The sequence below is a fragment of the Cyrtonyx montezumae genome, unplaced genomic scaffold, assembly GCF_038088225.1.
Source record: "Cyrtonyx montezumae isolate F1298 unplaced genomic scaffold, pur_monq_1.0 scaffold_36, whole genome shotgun sequence".
Taxonomy (NCBI): Eukaryota; Metazoa; Chordata; class Aves; order Galliformes; family Odontophoridae; genus Cyrtonyx; species Cyrtonyx montezumae.
Genome location: NW_027072041.1, coordinates 7934689 through 7956854, shown reverse-complemented (window position 1 = coordinate 7956854; position 22166 = coordinate 7934689). Strand labels below are relative to the sequence as shown.

The 22166-nt window shown below is 39.9% G+C and overlaps 1 protein-coding gene across 1 annotated transcript in view; it reads left to right on the top strand.

The window, feature by feature from the left end:
* The first annotated feature begins 7816 nt into the window (after nt 1–7816).
* Nucleotides 7817–22166, top strand: part of LOC136054334 (structural maintenance of chromosomes protein 5) — a 48529-nt gene continuing 34179 nt past the window's right edge. Inside the window, exons 1-7 of the mRNA XM_065745558.1 lie at nt 7817–7978; nt 9192–9333; nt 9964–10016; nt 13388–13550; nt 14844–14978; nt 16062–16202; nt 18216–18377. Of these exons, the coding sequence (XP_065601630.1) occupies nt 7857–7978; nt 9192–9333; nt 9964–10016; nt 13388–13550; nt 14844–14978; nt 16062–16202; nt 18216–18377 (918 nt within the window). The 5' untranslated portion in view covers nt 7817–7856. The remainder of the gene's footprint in view (nt 7979–9191; nt 9334–9963; nt 10017–13387; nt 13551–14843; nt 14979–16061; nt 16203–18215; nt 18378–22166) is intronic.

Here is a 22166-nt window from a genome sequence, read left to right as displayed (position 1 = left end):
TACACATCCAAAAATAAACATAGGAAGTACTGATGGCACTCTGACTAAACTTTTGACAGCAGGCCAACCAACACATCTGTTTATCCAGTCTGAAACTTCTGTCTGTCAAAACAGGGAAAAGAGAAGTTAGACAATTAATTCTTTCCAAGTGGTCAACACAACACCACCTCAGGTCTTCCTTAGGCTCTCCCCAACAAGAAACTGCTCAATCCTTCCCAAGGGCTGATTGGGAAGAACAGGAAAAAGCTGGCTTCAAAGCTGCTCTACAGGAGTGACACTCCAGGAAACAAGAAATCACATCTCTTGGGCTAAGTGAACACTCACGCTCTTTTTTTCCTCAGCCCCGTGAAAAGACAGGTGCCCATACATGTGGCAAATGTTGCCAAAGACCACTGGAAAAAGGCTCACCCTAAAGAAGGGAGGACTCAGACCCTTTGTAGGGCATGGCTTTATGATGTTCAGGAAATGAAACTTGTTTGCTCATCAGCCAGCCAACTGCAGCTTCTGTGTGGATGCAGCACCCTGAAGTGCTTACTGCTGTTGGAAGACCTCAAGGTGACACTGCCAGGTCTTCTCCTAACCTGGATGGCTAACCTGTCATCTGATGGCTGTGAGAAATGAACCATCTCCCAGTGAATCTGTATCTAATTTTCAGCTTTTCAAATTATATCACTTGCTATTCTAAGCTCTCCTCTTCTCAGTTTTTTTTCCAGTCCCCAGCAATATTCACACACTTGCTGAGGCCATTGGAGAGCGCTGCTTTTAAGTCAGAAAAAAAGATTCTTTTCAAAACCTCTCTTCATAGCAAAATCTCTTGCAACCTAGGTGCACACCTATATGCTTCCTTCACACTCCCTTCAACTTGAACCCACCTTCCCACTGATTAGATAGCTTGAGCTTCATACAGCACACAAGGTTAGGTCTAGTTATTCTGGTAGCATGGGGACAGAATACTAAAAAGCCTGAAAATGTATGCAGTCCTGAGGCATTAAAAAGTGTCTGCAACAAAACCAGTGGTGATACAAAACTCAGGAGGTTTGAGGTTTTGTCACAAGCACTGAACACTCATAAAAGAGAGCTCTGATCTTTCAAAAAGCTTGCTGAAGTAAAAGCAACTCCCGAGCCACCTCTGGCTCCATCTCAGCAGAAAAAATCCAAGCTCTATTTTGAAACTAGCTGAAGTTCATTTACACAAACAGCAGGTTTAACTGCTTTTATGTCTGAAGTGCAAAGCTGATAGTTTAGGCATTATTTGAGTAGCTGGAGCTAAGGAGAATACTCACACTAAGAAGTAAAGCATTCAACCTAGCATCAATGCATTGAAAAATTTCCAGAGACATACAGCCACTGGCGCAGGGCAAAATATTTGAGGCTGGGTTTTTATTGTACTGGCATGGAAATCAACTCTGTTATGAACCAGAAGTCTGTTCTAAAAAGTTTAAGAAAAAACTTTTAGGAGTTTCTTCCTTTTTAACATAAACAAAAATAAAAAAAGTTCAAAAATGTTTTCATTTAAGGAATTAGTGTTCTCTGGGTCAACAATAGTAGCTGAAGGGAAGGTGGAAGGAGACAAACAAAACAAAACAAAAAATATGCATTGACTGCACCACTCAGCTTGGTGTCATCTGCAAACTTGATGAAGTTGATTGATCCCATCATCTACGTCACTGATAACAATGTTAAGGAGTACCAGTTCCAAGACAGAACCCTGAGGGACACCACACATTAAATCACTCCTCTTGAACCAAGACCTGAAATTGCATTCATGTATATTGCTATCATTGTCAGGTCAGGAAGGTGAAAATCAAACCCTACCTAGAGTCCTTACAGGCACAGATAGTTCCTCAAAGTATCCTTATTTTCTCACATAGAGCAAAGGTATAATACATAACTGGTTAACAAATGCATTATAACTCTCAGGCAATTCCTCTATTCTTGTTATATGTGTACAAGATACTCACATTTTCCAAACACTTTTCTTCTTCACTGGTCACAAAGGAATTTTAGATAGTCTTTTCCAGTCACCTGTACATACCTGGACTACAAACATTTGATAAAATATTGTAAATTGTATCTGTTTTATTGAAACTCACTGAACCAAACCACCTTCTAGCAATATCCACCACACACAGAAAAGCAACAAACTGATTTGTTGCAACACACATTTTTTGGATGCACTCTCCCTCAATGGGAAAAGAGCACAAAAGTGGAAAATAGCACAGTAACACAAAGAAAACAATGGAAAAGCACTGTTCAAATTGGGTCAAGTCATTTATCCTCCCATTTTACCTCCGCACATGCTTTCAAGTAAAGGAAAAAGGCTTAAATAAATCATAATTCTAATTTCCCACCTGATTCCTTCTGTCAGCAGTGTCCATAAACTCCCCTTACCCCAATTCTTCTGCTTCATTAGTCATATTCCTGCATGGAAGAATGTTATTATAATCAATCATCTCTTCCACAGTTACATATTTTATCTTTACGTTTTTGTTTTTTTTTTATGTTGGGTTTTCTCTGAATTGTTGGCTGACAAGTCTGTAAGTATTAAATGTCATGCAGTTTGGATACAGAAATTATTTAACATGAAGATAACAATTATATTACCAATTCCATTGTCTCTTGAATGCTTAGTCGTGTAGTTGAGTGAGAACTCTTCACAAAAGTCTGTCCACTACCTCTTTACCATAGGTAAATGGACATCAGGAAATTAGTATTTGACCTTTATAACCTCCTTTCAAGCTGCTCACTATCATTCATAAATCATGAGCCAAATAGAAAGAAACTTCATCAGCTTACAGGGCTAGATTAAGTTTTACCCTTACAGGGTTAGCAGACAAGTTGGATAAACTTGATCAATACTGCAGGGTCTTTCCACTTATTCCCTCTGGAGATAATCTGTTTCCTCATCTCAAGTACACGAAATTAGAGCAACCTTCTGTCTAGCTCACCACATCAAATCTTGGCCAACTGATCCTTGACAGCCTGCTTAGCACAATGCAGTTTGCTTAAGGTAAAGTACTCCATGCAAGTAGTATATACTAAATTCGCCACTAGCACGGGTGGGCATGGCCCTATGATTTGAGCTTAGTGAGTTCTATCAAGAGCAGTTTGATACTGGTCTGTTCCAGTATAGTCCAGTGCCTGGCAAATTCCCCCCTAGCCTAAAGCGTGTGTGCAGAGGAACTCAGATGATGTAGTGCCTGCCTGTCTGGAAGTACCAGGACAGAGCAAAGGGCAGAGCAGGTCCTGCAGAAAGCATGCATGAACTGAGCTCAGGGCCAAATGAAAGTGGATAACAATTTTCTTCTTAACCGTTTTGCTAGTGACCAGAAGAATAAACAGAATGTTCACTCTCTAACAAACTGTCTCTCTCCAGCACTTCATTCAAACTAGTCTTTTTGGGCTATCCAGCAGAAAGCAAGAGCAAAAATGGATTGGAGCTAGAATTAAGTTTGGAGTACTAGTAATAAAAACACAAATACATTTTTTTCACAGATACGAGGAATTCACATCATCCACACTGCGCTGTAACACTGTTTTTAAAAGCGATAGCAAACATAAGGAGCTAACTGAGAAAGTAGCAAAAATTTTAATTTAAATTTATTACCTGATAATTGATGTAAGAATGTACTTCTAGAAAACAACAACAAAAAATGCATCTATTATAAGTAAGCTATTTTATCTAAAACTTACTGCTAATTGAAGTATCTCAAAGCATGAGAAATTTACCCCATTTGTTCAAGAAATGGAATGCTGCACTCCCACAACGACATAGCTTGTTCACAAGTTGGCCACGCAGATGCAACAATTAACCCAGTGAATAGTTCAGTAATTAAATCCTACCAGTTGAAGGTGATGCCATTTCATTGGGCTTTTTTTTTTTTTTTATTTTGTGACAACTTCTGCTAATAAGGTCACTTTGTCAGAAATGTCTGAGATAATTTTTAGGAGACAGGATTTCTGGTGAAGAAACTTTTAATTTGTGATTGCAATGTTGGGCATCCTGCCTACAGGATCACATCTGTGGGAACACTATCAAGCACTACTAAAGTTTTTGACCTTGCCTTCCCTATCCACGCCCCTTGCCCTGTTTCCCAATTGGCTGGGTACTCCAGGTTCACAATCTCACCAGGTTTACATGCATTAATTACATTCTGACACTTGTTAATATTTATTCTATCTTACCACCAGCCAGTCGCCATCCTCCTGTTTCCAAGATGTCTCAGAACTCTTCTTACTGTATTGACACGGTGATTCTCTCCAAAACACATACAGAAACCTGGTTTTGAAAGTTTCCTCTTGCCTGGAACTGAATGCTAGGGGTTGCCACAAATTTTAAATCGATTCATTAATGCAAGACAGAGAAACTTCACATAAACTACTCAGGGAATTTGGATTATTTCAATAACAGATATTTTCAGGTTTTGGAAGACTAAACTAAGAGTTGACCTTTCTTTTTCATTTTGAGAGACTTTAGCGAAACTTGTGTGGGCTTATCAGAAGTGAGCTGAAGGTGGCACTAGTTTGACCAAATACTGCTGCCTTTCCTTCTGCTTTGAGGTGGAGAGAAATGGTGGACTCCAGCACAACTGGAAGGCAGCAGCCCTCTGGGCCCCACAGCACTGATTCTAGAAGGAGCGGGGGAAGGTATACTGATCAAGAAGACTGGATTGAGCAGGAAGACGTGCTGCGAAGACATTGCTTGTTAGCTGCCAGCTATTCTGGCTGTGGGCATTTCTTACAGCATGCACAATTTTACCATGCAGACAGGCTCTGTTTAAATGGTCCCAGACAGACTCAAGATGCAGCATGTAATTCTGCTAAGTGAACAACTGATTCAAACACTGGATATTCCATCTTAATGGAATGGACACTGGATTCTCCATCTTAAAGTAGATAGACAGACATATTGATAGATAGATAGGTAGGTAGACCGATAGATAAAATAACCCTCCCCCATTCCCCCACCCCCCCCCAAAAAAAAAAAAAAAAAAAAAGACCAGAACTGCAATAAAATTGAAGAAGAACAGCTGTTACATTTTGTCAGCACATCAAAAAGATTTATATTCTAGAAAGGCAGGAAGGCTGGGAGTGGAAGTGTCTTCCTGTCATGGAACAAGGAGGGAAGAACCTGGGGTCTCCTAAAGTATGTTCATGAATTTGCAGCCAGCCTGATATATCCTTAGAGTCAAGATGGAATTCAGAGCAGGTGTGGTTTTATTTTCTTTCAACAGTGATGAAAAAAAAACACCTTGAAAGATTTGCAGATGGATAAGACTGCCTTTCAAGGTATCCCTTACTTTGTGCTGTGACAGTGACTGAGCGCTGGAATCAGTCACTCAGAAAGGATGTGGAGCCTTCCTCCTTGGAGATCTTCAGTCATTTTTCTTGTTCATCTCCTGTACCACTCCCAGATCACATCCAATGTCTTTTCTTTTTTTTTCAGCATACACATGACCTCAGTTACATGGGTTTCGGTTTCTTTCCTAGACAGCATGTACAGAAACTGTTCCTTGCTCTTTGATGAGTACCACGTTCCAGTTCACTGCCCTTGTACACTGAATGGCTTTAAAAATTTTCCCTTTCTTAAGAACTCCTCTTGGCTCTAGACAGTGTCTCTATCCTAGAATCATAAATATTGGAAAAGACCACTAAGATCATGTAGTCCAACCATCAAATCCATCACCATCACGTCCACTAAGCCATCTCACTGCCACATCTACATATTTCTTGAACACCTCCAGGGATGGTGACTTCACAACTTCCCTGGGCAGCCTGTGTCAATGCCTCACCACCCTTTCTGACAAGAAATTCTTCCTAATATTCAACCTGAATGTCTTCTGGCACAACTTGAGCACATTACCTCTGGTCCTTTTGCTACATACATAGGAGAAGAGGATGACTCCCACCTCACCACAGCTTCCTTTCAGGGAGTTGTAGAGGGTGATAAAGTCTTCCCTGAGCCTCCTTTTTCTCCAGCCTAAAAAATCCCAGCTCCCTCAACCACTCCCTATAGACTTTTGCTCTTGACACTTCCCCAGCTTTGGAGCCCTTCTCTGGACACACTCCAGGCTCCAATGTCCTTCCTGTAGTGAGAGGCCCAATACTGAACACAATATCCAAGGTGCAGACTCACTAGTGCTGAAAGCAGTGGGAAGCCCACTTCCCTACATTGATTACACAAGCCAGGATGCTGTTAGCATTCTTGACTACCTGGGCACACTGCTGGCTCATGTTCAGCTGGCTGTTGACTAACATCCTAAGATCCTTTGTGCAGTTTTCCAACCTCTCTGCCCCAAACCTGTAGTGCTGTGTGGGATTGTTGTGACTGTAGCGCAGGACTTGGTAGCTAATCTTGTTGAAACACAACCTATCTTTCAGCATTTACCATTTCTTCTTTATGGCTCTTACAAGTATCTATACTCTCCAGATCCTTGAAAATGCTCCAGGACAAACTCAGGGAAAAGGAGATTAATTTTGCAGTCTCAGGCAGGAGCACTTTGAAATGGTTCCTTAATCTGATGCCTCCTTCCCTTTTGTCTCTGAGTGTTACTTCATGAGTTCAACTCTACCTGCTCTAACTGCAAGCTTGCAATTTAACTGATTTAAGTGAGAATTTTTATCATGCAAAACACTAACAATAATTAATTAACTAATGATCTAAGTAAGAAATACAACAGTGATACAGATATATAACTTTATCCTTTTGCACACTTACTACATAGAATTACAAACCTGTTAATTTTCTCAATGTGTACTTGGTACACAACTATTTTAACTGTCCTTCCCTTTCACACACAAATATTACTAGCATACACTGCTGTCCTTTCATCTTGGACATGACTTGAAGGAGAATCCTATGGTTCCTGAAGATAATTCACTCTTTAGCCTATCCCAACTTGCAGACCTCCTTTCTTCTTCTCCCCAGCTCCTTCCTCTGTATCCTAAATAACCTTTTAACTAACTTTTCCCTCATTGGTCCCAGTTTGGCTATATTCCCTCGTAAACAGCATCCTGAAAACAAGGCTTTAGGAAGATTTGATAGCAGCCTTCAATAACTAAAGGGGGCCTATTAGAAAGAAGGGGACAGACTCTTAACAGGGTCTGTTGTGAATAGGACAAGAGAAAACAGTTTCAAACTAAAATAGGAGTGATTCAGATTGGATATAAGGAAGAAGCTGTTTACAAGGAGAGTGATAAGGTTGTGGCACAGATTGACCAGAGAGGTGGTGGAAGACCCTTCCCTGGAGGTCAGGCTGGATGGGGCTCTGAGCAGCCTGTTCTAACTGTGGGTATCCCTGCTCATTACAGGGCAGCTAGACTAAATGCCCTTCCAAGCTCAAATGATTCTACAGGTCTGTGTCTTAAAAGATGCAGCCATAGTATTTGTGGAGTATTACAGGTGTGACTGCTGAGCCTCAGGCGGCCTCACAGCATCGGCACGCCAATCCTCCCCAGCACATCCTGGTTCATACAGCTGACACGTTGCTTCCTTTTAAAAGTTCTGACAAGCCACTGCATCCACAGGCCAGCTGCCAGTACCACGAGTACAAGCATCTCGCAGCACTCACCCGCGCTCCCCAGCCCGGCTCCCCAAGCAACGAGGCACACGGAAAGAGTAACAAACCTCAGAGGTGCCCCTTTAAGGAGCGCGACACTTCCCCCTCGGCCTGGCTCTCTTATCCCCCAGCCAATGGGCAACAGCCTGATGTGGCGCGGACCAATCGAAAGCCTCTCCGCAGCTGAGCCTGCCAATGAGCGATCGTCTCGCCTCAGAGTGAGCGTCCTGCTTGCCTCCCGCCAACGGGAGCGCTTTGCGGGGCGCGCACTGGCGGGAGGGTAGTGTGTTAGGGAAAATGGCGGTGCAGGCGCGGTTGCGTGTGGACGGGTCTCAGCTCCGCCTCTGTGAGGCTGGGCACGCCGCGAAGCCGCGCTTCGTGGAGGGCTCCATCGTCAGGATCTACATGGAGAACTTCCTGTGAGTCCGCGAACGGGCGGCGGGGCTTCCTTGCGCCGGGCGGTAGCTCAGAAGCTGGCCGCGGGTCGCTGGGGACGAAGGTCGGCGGCTGGAGCGGGGCGCAGGGCAGCCCCCAATGGCTGGCGGATGAGCGCGGCCTTTGCGGGTCGGGCTGTCGGCCGCTCTCGGCGCGATGTGGCTTCCGCGGCCTTGGTTGCGCGTTCCCGTTGTTAGGATCGGTTCCAGTATCGCTGTTTTTGCAAGCCGCGGTGGGGGTGGTGGTGGTGGTGGTTGTGGGGCGGGTGAGCGGGGGAAAGGAGCGCTGAACGGGTCCGGATCGGCGAGGATGAGGTTTGAGAGCGCCTGGAGTAGAGCGTCTGTGGCGTTGCGCATTGTGCGTGGCTTCTGTGAGTTGTGCGTGCTGGGAGCGTGGTTGTGTTTGGAGCCAGCTGTCGGGAAAGCTTTCAGCTGCGTTTCTGCGGTGTGTCGTGTGTTCTGATGAGCCTTGAGAAGCTCTGTGCTGAGCGTAAGTCGTGGGTACACGATGGCTGGCAGAGCATAAAGTGTCTTCAGGTCTTAGGACTAAGTATGTTCTTATCCAGAAGTATTACAGGGCGTTACTGTCGTGTTGTTAGATTTCTGTTACTTTTTTGGAGCTACCACCTTGTTTCCTTTCTGCATCTGGTTCACGGTATGAACAGGACTACAAATGCTACCGCTTACTATAGATGTAGGATGTTACTGATCGCATTATCCTACCTTGAATTTGCATGTTGGGGCCTGGTCTTCTGTTCTTGCAGTAAGTGAAAGCCACTGGGTGATGTCCATCCTTCAGGGTGAAGTACCACAGAACCCAAAGACTCGAAGAACTGAAAAGCCATGATGTGTTGTGCAGCTTAGGCTTTCATTGCCTTGTGTGACTGCAATGAGAGGCAGCTGGGTGGATGATGTGAACACCTAGTAAAGTTAATGTTGTCACTTTTTTGGGCTGGATTTCATTCATTACAGGCATTTGAAGGATGTTATAAATGCTCCAACAGGTAGGAATTCCTTCTACTGTGTTTTAATGGAGCATCAGTGTTCACTCTGAGGTTTAATTACACAATAACATTTGAACAATGAGTCTATCTGATAAAGTCATGATCTGCCATGTGCAATATAATCAAAATGGTTTTGAGCAAGTAATTCTTTTAAGCTGTCATATTGTTTATGTGGAAAATGTTGTGCTTTCCAGAACATATGACACCTGTGAAGTACATCCAGGACCCAACTTGAACATGATTATAGGCGCTAATGGAACAGGAAAGTCAAGCATTGTTTGTGCCATCTGTCTGGGGTTGGCTGGAAAACCTTCTTTCTTAGGGCGAGCTGAAAAGGTGACTATGAATGTTTTTAATTTTCATGTTTAATATGAACTTCATCAAGAGCATTGTCCAGCAGTGAGGGGAAAGCATTGAATGAAATGTTTTGCTTTGTTTTTGTAAAAAATAAAAATATTTTGGTTAAATGAAATGTATTTCAGTAGTTCTTTGACTCAATTTGGTCACTTAAATGATTGTGCCTATTACGTGATAACAGCTCTATCTTGATCTAAGGTAAATATGGAATTGCCTATATGGCAGTGCTGTGCTGACGTTTTTATGATTATATACTTTTATACTACTAGTATTAACATGTGCCAGTGTTTTTGGTTTGAATTGCTTTTGTTCACAGAAATTGTTCATCTCTGTGGATTTGCTGGCTGTGATTTGTTCAGTTCTGTAGGTTGAAATTTATCAATTTCATATTGATATGAATATAACCTGTGGAACAATTTCTAAAGCTGTTATTTGAAGAGGAAGTTAATAACAACTTCCTTTATTTTTGGGTAATAACCAGCCAGAAGAAAAGTAAGGTTTTCTATAATGTACACCATTGCAGCAATTCTCTAGTACAAACATTTTTGTAAGGTACTACAATTTAAAAGTGTTAATTTGCAATAGTAATTTTTGTAATTCATTTTGTAGGTTGGTCTCTTTGTAAAGCAGGGGTGCTTGAAAGGTCTAGTGGAGATTGAGCTGTAAGTAGTAAAATAATATTTTCTCATACACTTTCTTAAAAATCTGTGGAAAAAAAATGTACAGAGACCTTTAAGCTGATGTAGGCTTCCATTTATTTGTTTGTTTGTTTGTTTTTCCCCTTAAGCCTTAACATTTTAAGCTTGAAAACATGTAACTCAAAAGTAGGCAGTGATGGCTGGGCTTAATTTTGCTTTCTGAAGCATTTTACCTTGTCTTAGTGTACAAAGAGTACGTAGAAAAAGAACTGATGTATATAGTGTATTCAGTTTTTGGTGGTATTGAAAGCTGAAGTGATTCACAGTACTATTGTCATGATGTAGTGATTGAGAGTGATTTAAGTATGAAAGAAAAAAAAATAATGTGGTCTATATTGTAAAATGAAGTATTTTGCCTTGTACTGATAATACTGACATGAGGGGTTCTTCTTACTGGAAATGTTACTTTCTGAAACAAAACAGAAGGCAAAAATTAGGTTGTGGTAATACAGTCTTCTAGGTGACCTTACGCAAGATAAAGGAAATACAATCAAGAGTTAAATTAGGTCATTAACCAATGTTTATTGACAATTACAGGGTCATAGCACATGCTGCCTGTATTTAGTGGCGAGCTAAAAGTAAACAAAGAGAATCTATCCTAACAGTTCCTCAGTGGCTGCTCTGTGGTGATTAACTTGAATCACCAATTGCAACGTTTTTTGTTGGTTTTTTTTTTTTTTAATCCTTTGGTCAATATGTTTGTCTCGCTGAATTTAGAACTAATCAACTGATTCCAATCCATAGTTAATTTGTATAAGAAATTGGCTGTCCTGATTAAATTGTATAAAATGTGAATTATGTTAAAAAAAAAAAAAAGACATGCTGGAACAGGTCAGAAAAATATCCATTGACTTTTTTTTCTTGTGGGAGTTGTCAAACTGATCTTTCTTTGGAGACATAGTGATGGGTCAGGAGGTAAGATATCTTCTCTGTTAGTGTATGACTTCTTTCAGCATAAGTACTAGATTGTTATATGTAGTATGTTAAGACATAACAAGGATATTGGACATGCTGAAATCAAGGTACCCAACGTCCACTGCTCTCCCCACCTCTACCCAGCCAGTGATGACATCTCAGAAAGGTAACAAATTGGTCAAATGTGATTTCCCCTTGGTGAATCCACATTGGCTACTCCTGATAACCTTCTTCACTTCCAATTGCTTGGAGTTGTCATCCAGAACAAGTTGTTTCATCACCTTTCCAGGGAACAAGGTAATGCTGACTGGCCTGTAGTTCCCCAGATCTCCTTCTTGCCCTTTTTTGAAAACTGTAGCTTCATTGGCTAACTCTTGAGGGACTTCTCCCATTCTCCAAGATCTTTCAAAGATTATAGAGAGGGGTTCAACAGTCACCTCTGCAAGCTCCTTCAGCATGCATGTGTGAATGCCACATAGGCCCATGTGTTTGTGTGCATTGATTTTGGCTAGGTGCTCTCTGATCATCTCCTATTCAACCCTAGGGAAGCCCTCAATTTCTGTCTCTGTGTCTCAGATTCCCAAGGGACAGTCTCTGTAGCAAAGAAGGCATTCAGTATCGCCACCTTTTCATTGTCCCATTACCAGGGTACCCACCTCATTTAGTAGGGCACCCATATTTTCTCTAGTCTTCTTTTTACTGTTGGCATACTTGAACAACCCTTTCTTGTTGTCCTTTACCTTTTTTGCAAGGCTTAATTCCAAGACAGCTTTAGCCTTCCTTCTTTCATCCCTACAGATCCTGACAACTTTGCCATATTCTTCCCAAGTGGACGGGTCCTCTTTCCACATTTCATGAACCTTCTTTCCTTTTAGTTTATCCACGAGTTCATTGCTTATCCATCTTTCTTCTGTTTCTTATTCTTAGGGTTGCACCAATCTTAAGCTCAGAAGAGATTGTGCTTAATGTCAGCCAGCTCTCACAGACCCCTTTACCTTATAAAATTCTGGGATACCTCTGTGTACCTCTTGGAACAGGTCAGAGTCGGCTCTCCTGAAGTCTGGGGCAGCAGTCCTACTTACTGCTTTGGTTCTTCTGCACAAGATCTTGAACTCCACCATCTTGTGATAAGCTGCGCAATCAACCTTCACATCCACAACCAACCGTTTCATGTTAGTAAGAACAGGTTGACATGGCACTCCCCTCCTCATCTGCTCTTTCACTACCTGTTTCAGAAAGTTATCTTCAGCACATCATAGGAATGTGTGTGCCTGGCTGTGTTGCTTATCCAACTAATATTAGGGTAATTAATAGTCTCTTCGACTTCTTCCTTCTGATTACGCCATCTGTAATACGCACCCACAGCAGTGTCACCTATATGGTCCTGCCCCTTAATTCTTACCCACTCACTCATCATTCACCCCTGGGTGAATGTTTTGGCAGGAATTCTAAAATTCGAGTTCAAAATATTAGTTAAATTTAGTTTTTGAATGGTAACTGAAGTCAGGAGCTCTCTTAGACTTTTCATTTGATAAAAGGAGGGAGCATGGATCTGTAGACTTCTTGAAGAAGACTGGTATATTAAAATGTGGAAAAAAATAGTTTTGAGGAAATAACTATTCATATAATTCTCAAAAAGTAGATTCCTGTTGTTACTGCACTTAACTTTGCTTGTTAAATTACTCACTTTGTCATCTCTATTCCTAAAATCTCCAGAAGTGTTTATTCTTAAGAGTATATGGACTGAATGGGTACTGGGTCATTTCCAAACTTGAAATGTTGACCAAGATTTTGGAGTATTGACTGTTTTGTTGCTCTTTTGTTTCTGATGTTAACCTGACTAAATTTTTTTAAGTGTGGAAGTAGAGAATTAAATGGGCGATTGGTGCCTGCCAAATGAGCAATTGGTGCATCGTTGCAGTTCTTTAAAAGCAAAAAAATGAAAATGGATTGGTATTTTCAGTATTATGTGATTTTTATTTCCAGATGGAATGCATATATGCACAGCTTATTGATGGAGTTCTGTACACAAATATTTTTAACTAAAGACATAGTGATTTTACACCTCCTGACTACCAATTTTAATGCTTACCCTTTCAAATAAAAATTGTTTTTATATAAACCATTCCATATGTAACAGTTTTTAAATTGTTCATACATTCAACAAGAATATGTCATTTATGTAAGTAACTATTTCTGAGCTGAGATTTGCATATATTTGTGCTGTTTTCCATACTGGAAATGAGATGGGATTAATTCATCATTAAAAATATTGGGTGTTATCTGAACGAAATCTTGTCTACCACTGCTGTTCAGTTACTAAGTATTTAAGTATCAGATAAGTTTTTAATGTGCTAACTGGCATACTTCATTAGCTTTGCATACTCTCAAAAGTATAAATTCTTTCTTCTAATGATCAGATTTAAGGTACCTGAGAATATCGTTATCACACGTGAGATTCAAGTAGTGACCAACACATCAACATGGCATATCAACAAGAAACTAACAACCCTGAAATCAGTAGAGGAACAGGTTGCAGCTTTAAATATCCAGGTGGACAATTTGTGCCAGTTTCTTCCTCAGGTATGCAATACACTGAAATATGGAGGGTGCCTGGAGTGTTATCAGAGTGTTTTGTAGCTTCTTATTTATTCTTCTTAGAGCATTTCAGCAATTTAATAAGACCATACTAGAAGGGAGAATGGGGAGATACTAATATACGTGGTGGTGACAGAAAGGCGATATGTGACATTTAACGCTCACTAACTGAGCAGTCTTTACCTTCTGTCTTTGTCTTTTGAGACCTAAGGGAAAGCAGCTGACATTTCCCATGCACTTGATTTTTTCTTTTTGTGTTCCATTTTTGTTTTATTTGTTGTTTTGTGTGTGTGTGTGTGTGTAACAGTACTAGTAGCATTGTTGCCTCCTTGTCCTCTAACTATAAAACATTTAGCAAAGCTGTAGAGAAGGGTTGTGTAAAAGTCGAGGTCTAGCACTGCCTCTGTGCCCTTACCCTTATGATTCCAGCAGTCTCTGCCTTATCGTGACAACCTCTGTGTGTTTTCTCTCTTTATAACTAGTCACCACCTCAGTATTAGATTCTATAGTTGGTAAGTGAAGGGGGGAAGAGTTGTCTGGATTTTTTTTTCTCCAAAATCAAGAAAGCATCCCTGTTAAGTGACCTTGTAGTTGCAACAGAAACTGCTAATACAGCCTTTTTGTAAATATCTGTGTCTCAGCAGTTTCTTGAGCATAGGGTAGGTCTTAAGGGTATTCAGAATCAATGTTTATAAGAATAAAATTTTCCTGATGGAAGATTGTCTTCCTTTCTTAGAAGCTACAGACCGCTTTGGTATGCAAATCCATGAAGATCAAAGTTTCTTTATAGACAGCTATGTTGTTCAGAGTTTCTGTGCAGATAGTTCTTTCCCTTCCCGATTTATGAGAGTCTTTATGGATGGTAGTAAAAGGGAGCCTTGTCAGAACCTAGGCAGTCTTGCTTATTTATCTCTTTAAGGAGGCGTGTATTCAAGACAGACTGTCAAACATAAATTTTCTGTAGGGAACTCTTCCATTCATCCATGAGCCGAGCATTGTCCTCACTAGCCATCTTCAACTGCAGAATAACAGCCAGGAGGTTAAGGTTTAAACTTAAATGATACCAGAACAGCTTAGAGAAAATCATGTATGAAATCTCAGAAGTATAAAGGAGGTTTAGGTTGCCTTTCAATCACATAGTTGTTCTATACTTAACTTTACCTGGACTGTAAGTTAGTTGATGTTCATGTGAAGTAGGTTGCTGTATTTAAATAATGTATTACTGTACTATTTCAACCGTTGCTGTACTTGTATTATTTTTTTGGTTTTATTTTGTAGGACAAAGTTGGAGAATTTGCAAGAATGAGTAAGATTGAATTGCTTGAAGCCACTGAAAAATCCATTGGTCCTCCAGAAATGTATCAATTTCACTGTGAACTGAAAAACTTAAAAGAAAAGGAAAGAGAACTAGAGGTAAACGTGCTTGTTGTACAGACAGAGATGAATGACTGTAGGGAAGATCACATAATAAAATTTAATGTGAGATCTGACAGATCTTTTGCAGGTTGTTTGTAGTAAGTTGATTTTAACCAGCAGTGTTAACCAGCATGTTTTTTCACGTCTCATTCACTCTTAAGCTTGCAAGCACTAAGACACATGAACAGAAGTCACATGGAAACACAGACAGAGAACTGGGGATACCTGCTTTCATGTCCTCATGATTTTTGGGGGGGTCCTTGACTGAGAGTAACTGATATCTGGACATAGCTTTTATGCTGTTCAAGAGCCAGGGGCTGTCAAGAAGTGTTCATTTGCTTTAAGCTTGGTTTCCATAGATGACGGGTGAGATTGTTGCCTGTTACCCCTTTTTTTCCTTGTTCAAAATTGTAACAAACTAAAGGAAAAGATCAGCATATGTGATGTCCTGCAACCTTGTTGTCCTTTTGTTAGCATGTAGGGTCTTTCCCTGACACTCATCTGTGCTGTGAATTTCCCACAGCTCAGGTTTTATAATCTTTACAGAAGTAATGTGTTTTCTAGTGCTGGGAATGGCATCTTGGGAGCCATGTTCTAGAAACAGTGGCTGTTGACATCAGTACAGGTGATTCTCTTAATCCTTGTTCCACTCCTAATATATATATATGCACATATATGCACACACATATGCACTTCCATTCGTACATAGTACTTTAAAATACCAATCTTAGTATTCTGTTACAGATCTCTGCAAGATCTTTCCTAAGTATTTTTGCTACTTTTGTTTATTGGAATCAGCCTGAGCTGCAGGGATGAAATCCATCAAGAAACTTCAAAACCTGTAGAAGGTTTTCTTCAGATTTAACTTAAATTTGTTTTCACAGGAAGCGTATGATTAATTAAGCTGAAAAAGCTGGACTACTATTCCAGTTGTATTGTTCCCCTATAATTACTGCTGTACAGAATTGTCCTCTGATGTTAAATTTTAGCATAGTTAATGTTTGGGTGAGGTTTAGATGACTTCTGAACTGTGTTTTCATGAGTAGATACTACAAAATATGAAAATGTCTATTCATACAGAATGTGTGCAAAGACAAAGTTAACTCTCTGGAAAAAATGAAACAGAGGGCTGAACGATACAAACAAGATGTTGATAGATATCATGAATGCAAGCGACATCTAGACCTAATTGATATGCTTCAGAGAAAAAGACCTTGGGTGGTAAGTTCTAATTTTCTACTCAGTGGTAGAAACTCTCTCTTACCTAACCTAATTTTCCTAATATGGCAGTACCAGAACTATGCTGTGTTAAAGGAATTAGTGTTAGATTTGGATGTAGCAACTTTCTTCAAATATTTTTCAATACTATAGAAACAGGTATTGTGAAGAAGATATTTTGACTGAATAGCACAAATACATTTTTATTCTATTAAAACATTAGATTTTAATGTTTACAGGTAGATTAATTAAATAACTAAGAAAAAGTGATGGCTGTGGTATTTTCACACTGATGGGCAGCTAAGCTTGATCATGTGGTTCTCTCATTTCTCCTCAGAAAAGTTGAGATAAGGACAGAGGTCACTCAGCAGTTACTGGCAAAAAAAAAATCAGCATAAGGGAGTTTCACATAATGTACTGCCTTTTGCTAACAGACTACAGCAGTGAAAAGCCAAAAGCAAGCCAAAATTGCCTTTTCTTCCCTTCCCCTAAGCAGCACAGAGGACTGGGGAGTAGGGGCTCATAACTCTTCATCTCTGCTGTTCCTCGTCTGTCACTCCCTTCCCCTATTCCATGTGGGATCCATTCCACAGAGTGGCATCCTTCTCAAACTCATCCTTTGTGGGTTTTCCACAGGATGCAGCTCTCCAAGCACTGCTCCAACATGGCACCCTACCATGGGGCCCAAACTTCAGGACTGCACTTCTACACCACGAGTCACCATGGGCACCAGCTCCCCCTATACCTCCTGCTCTACTATGTTTTCCTTTCCAGGGGCTGTAGCTCCATCCCCCTGAAGGCCAGCTTCTATTGGGTCTCTCCATGTGCTGCAGCCTCCTTCAGGCCACATTCACTGCTGCACTGTGGGCTCTTTCACAGGTTGCACGTGGAGGTCTGCATCACCCTGCAGAGGGGACAGCCTGCTGCTCCTCCATGGACCTCTCCTGAACTGCAGGAAACTCCCTGCCCTCCTTGTGCATTGACCTTGGAGGTTGCATGGCTGTTTCTCTCCTAGTTCATTCCACCAGTGGTGGATGATGTTGGTTCATATAGATGGAGCTTGTATCTATTTTTTGTTTTGTTTCAAAGCTTAGAATAATACGGGCTTACGCAGTTGACCAGAGGTTTTCTTCCATGCCTCTCAAATCCAACACACTTTTTTCCTCCTCTGTACTCCCCCGTGTATGTATCTCTTCCTTCTCCTTTTGCTCCTCTGAGTAGCTCTTTTTTTTTCTTGTGAATGTATAACAATCATTGGACCTCATTTTTTTTTTCCTTTCTTTTCTCCAGATGATATAACATGAAAAAATAAACTGTTTACAGTAATGATTCAAGCTTAACTTCTTTCCCAGAATTTGCAGCTTCTTGGTAGTAGCATTTTTTGATAGCTGGACTGCTTTTCATTTCTTCTCTGGAATGCTTCTCCAGTTGGACACCCCATATGTTCATTTCTTTTGATATTTGTAATTGATGGTGGATGTTTTCTTTGTGGATTTTTTTTTCCGTGTCTGTTTTGTGAAGTTCTCTCTCTCCCTAACTCTCTTTCCCCCTGCCTTACTTCAAGTTACTGCAGTGTTACATGATACTAGTTCTGACCTGTCTAGCTAGCCCCATCCTTTTCTTTCTCCAAAAGTTTTCTATGGTTATTTGCTTCTTTGGTAATTAATGAAAATACAGATGGGCTAAGTAATTATTTCTTCTGTGTTTATCTTGGATGGATTTAGAGGAAGCGTTGCTTCAGACAGATTGGTCATTTCTTCTGCTATTGTCACCTGAGAGTCATTAAAGATGCATGTTATTCATAGAAGGCTAAATGATCTCTGTATCTTTTGGTCATAGTGACCAATAACAAGGAGGATTACTAACATAGTCACTCTAATTGTAGCTTTGGAATGAGATTGTACTCTTAAAACTTTTTTTCAATTAAATAAAATGTTCTGTGAAATAAAGTGGTGTGAGGCATCATTGGAATGGAAGACGAAAGTCTTTAATTATGTTACTTGTAACTCCTCCAAGGAATATGAAACTGTTCGTCAGCAGCATGAGGATGTAAAACAAAGGAGAGACCAGGCCAAGGAAGAACTGAAGGTTCTGAAGGAAATGCACTCTCCTCTGCCAAAGAAAATGGAAGAATGTGAAGAATTTTATAATAGTCTGAATATGAAGATCAGAAGTATTGTAAGTATTTCAAGCTCTCAGTTGAAGTATTCAGATGTTCTTTGTTATGCTTTGTAAAGTGCAAGACAGTAGCGTCTTTCTTCCTAATGTGCCATAATACGTTTTAGAATAATTTTTTGAAGTATTCTTGTCATTGGTTCTGTCTCCTGCACTTCTTTGTTCCACTAGAGCAGGAAAGATTAAGGGATGCATTTTGTGATACACCTTAAGCATCCTCTCTGAAAGTCCACTCCTAGCATTGTAAGAATAGACACGCTTTTTATTTTTCTGTCAGAATCTTCAGGGATATTGTGTTAGCAGCTTCCTTAAGTTAGATAACTAAATTTGTTGTATGTTTTCATCTTATCTGTACTTTGCTTGTGAGTGCTCTTTATATCTTCTAAAAATTTGGCCAATTTGGTGGGTAATTTAGGTTACATTGCAACTTTCCTGGTCTTCCAGCTTTTCTCCAATGTTTAGCTTTTATTGCTTAAGTAAGGTATAATATTTGTAGTAGACAATAATCCTTTATCATTTGTGGAAATTATTATGTAAAGAATTTAAACAATTAGCCTGCCTATGCTTTACAGTTTTTACTAGCTTTTGGATAGCTTTTCTTTCTAGGGATGTGAAAAATTATATTTTTTGTATGACAAGTAGTAAGGTACTGTAATTTGTAGCAGGACTTAACTATCAAGTACCCAGTCAGTGCAGAAGTGATTATATGTGTAGGCTGTAAAAATCTTTAATGGATGACCAGAGTTAACTAATAGTATGAGACTGTTTGCTGTTAGTTATATTTGAAGATCACTGGTCTAATTAAAGAACTTGGTGTGAGGACGTCTGTGGCATCTGCTGTCATGAGACAGCACATAGAATAAGAATCTGAAATTCAGTGTCATTTTACAAAGATACAGAATTGTAGGAGTTGGAAGGGACCTCTGCAGATAATCTGTTCCAACTGCCTGGTAAAGCAGATTTCCTACAATAGGTTGGCAATACAATATTTCCCAAATACAATAGTTCCTACAACAGGTTTCCTGCAACCAGGGCAGAGTAGAGAGTGAGGATCATCACCATCAACTTGCTGACCACAGTCTTTGTAATGCATCCTAGAGTACTGTTGGCCCCTTCTTGGCCACAGTGGCATGCTGTTAACTCATGGCTGACCTGTTGTCCAACAGGACTACTAAGTCCTTCTCTACTGAGCTCCTTTCTAGCAGGTCAGGTCAGCCCTTAACCTGGTCTCATGCATGCGGCTGTTCCTCCTCAGGTGTCACAGTCTATACCTGCTCTTGTTGTCAGTATTTTTTTTAATTGGTTTGTGTGTTTGTTGTCTTTGTTACTGGACTTCATTATTTTTATTTATTTTTAAAGAGTAAGTGCTTTTTTTTTTAGAGGAAATGGAACTGCTGAAAGTCAAGATTCTTTTCATAACACTGTAAGGACTTTCATTCCTGTGAAGTGATAAGCTTTGCTTGCATGACCTGCTTTTATCTTACTATGTTTTAGTCATATCTGTATTAATATTTTTAATTAATGTTATGCTGATCCTTAAGAGTCTGTTTTAAACAAGATCTATGTAGAGATGATACTCTGTATATCATTATGATACAGCATTTCCAAAACAGAAATTTTTATCTGATAATAAGTGGTGCACCCAGGTCTATCTTGATGATTAGTTTGCTGTCTTCTAACTTGAAGATTACTGTGCCACCTTCAGAACCTCTGTAGTGTCCATTATTGTGCAGAGAGGCTTCAGGGAATCTGCTGTATGTCTGGTTGTGACTTCAGCTGTATGGCAACAGGCAGGTTAACAGGAGGTTTTGTTTAGCTGTGCGTCCTTATATGATACTGTTCAGTTAAGAGATGCCTTTAAGATAAATAGCTGCCCATTAATCTAGGTAGACATGGTTTTTGATGTTATTAGAAGTTGTGTTAAAATTATGTAGTGATACTTCTTGGACTTATGCACCAGTCTTTCTTGTCTGCTGAAACTCCCACATATCTTTTTTGTTTGTTTGTGGAAATGAACTTTGAAAGTATGGTCTTTGCTCTCTGCACTGTTAGGAGTTAATTTCAGTATTTCAGAGATAGTCATGCTGTAGGTCTGAATGGATTGATTAGTGATTGATTTTTATTATAGAAGTAGTTTAATTTTGCCTAAAAATCTTTCAGATGGGCATTAAAGGAAGATTTAAAAAGTTTAACATTTGAAGTTTCTTCTATTTCAGACACAGAACTGTAGGTAACATGATGGTTTTTAGGCCCTTTGGTCCTGGCTTTTATCTCTTATCAAATACCTTTAATCCTGACTGCTTGTGGAGAGCTTATTCTTGATTTGAGAATATATAACCAAGATAAACTGCCTCTTCATTATGTTGCTTGCATTTTGTTGGCAAAAAGCCAGACCCAGTGTTATGAATTTTTGCCCGGAAGAAGGGATATGAAAGTGAAGGTGGAGCTAAATCTTGAAATAAATTACTGTACATGAATAGCATGGCTATTTCTGTTGTCTGCGTGTTAAAACCTTTGCAGTAATTTGGTTAGATTGTAAAATGTGTCACGTTTTCTGCTTTGGTCTTGTTAGTTGGCTAGGTTCTGAAGAAACATTCATTTTTCCATTTTGGAGGAAGAGGATGATAAAACTGAGAGAATAATCGACTAGTATTGGCACCAAGCTTTCCAACTTTTGAAAAGAATGGATTATGCTCTGCAGTTTTTGACAGTACTTGGCAGTATAAGCCAGAGTATTATGCTTGTACCATAAAAATCATAAACATGATTACAGTTGTTAATCTATTCTATCAAGTTGGTCTATATAAGTATATAATAACTGAAACTATAATGATAATCTAAAAAAGTTAATTCTGTCGTTCCTTGAATAGTGCACTGACTTCTAGAGGCTTCAGAATTGGTGTAAGAATGTTTTCTATCAGTTTCCTGAAAGGGGCTTTCATCTTCAGAGTGCTGCTTGAGATCTTTAGACTAGAGAGCACTGTGAAATCAATACTGTACCTTAGTGAATCGCAAGTCCAAAGTGTGTTCTATCTTGTGTCCATGCAGACAGTGGCAGAGTGCAGGCCTGTAAGTTATATGCATCTTCTAGCATGTGAGAGGGAAAAGATTCTGCACAATTTTTGCTATTTGCATTGAAACTTTCCAGTATGACTTGATCTGTAGGAAAAAATTCCTTCCAGGGGGAATACTGTGTTCATTTCTATGCCTGCGCTGGGATTTACTCAGGCTTTCCATTGTGCCTTTCTGGTTCAGGAAAGAAGTTAAATTTGTAGAGAAAGCGTAGCATGTGTGATTATAATTGTTTGGGTTTTTTGTTGTTGTTTCTTTTTTAATACAACCTGCAATTAGTAGCTTTTTCTAGACACTTTTTCCAAGTGATAATGTTTTAAACCTGTTAATTTAAGTGACAACTGAAGTCTTGTTACGACACTGAACTACTGTGTCTGAAGGTTTCCAAGTCCCTTCCTTGCCCTCTTGTATGCTTCTGAGGTAGCATTTTGAGACAAAAGGCTTATGGGCTTTCTCCTACTCTTCTTGCTACAAGTAACAGACCCATTGTGGGATGCAAGAAGTTCTGTTTAGGTGTTGAGAAAGGTGGAATTGCCATGTGGGTTTTTTAATGCTGAAATAAATCTATAAATATATATAAATGTAAATGTATTATGAATGTAATCTCGTACTGGAGACTTTCAGGACTCAGCTAGGCAAGTGTCATAATAACCTGACCAAATGAGATATCTTGGAGCAAGAGCTGAGACTAGTTGACTCCCAGAAGTTCCCACCAACCTG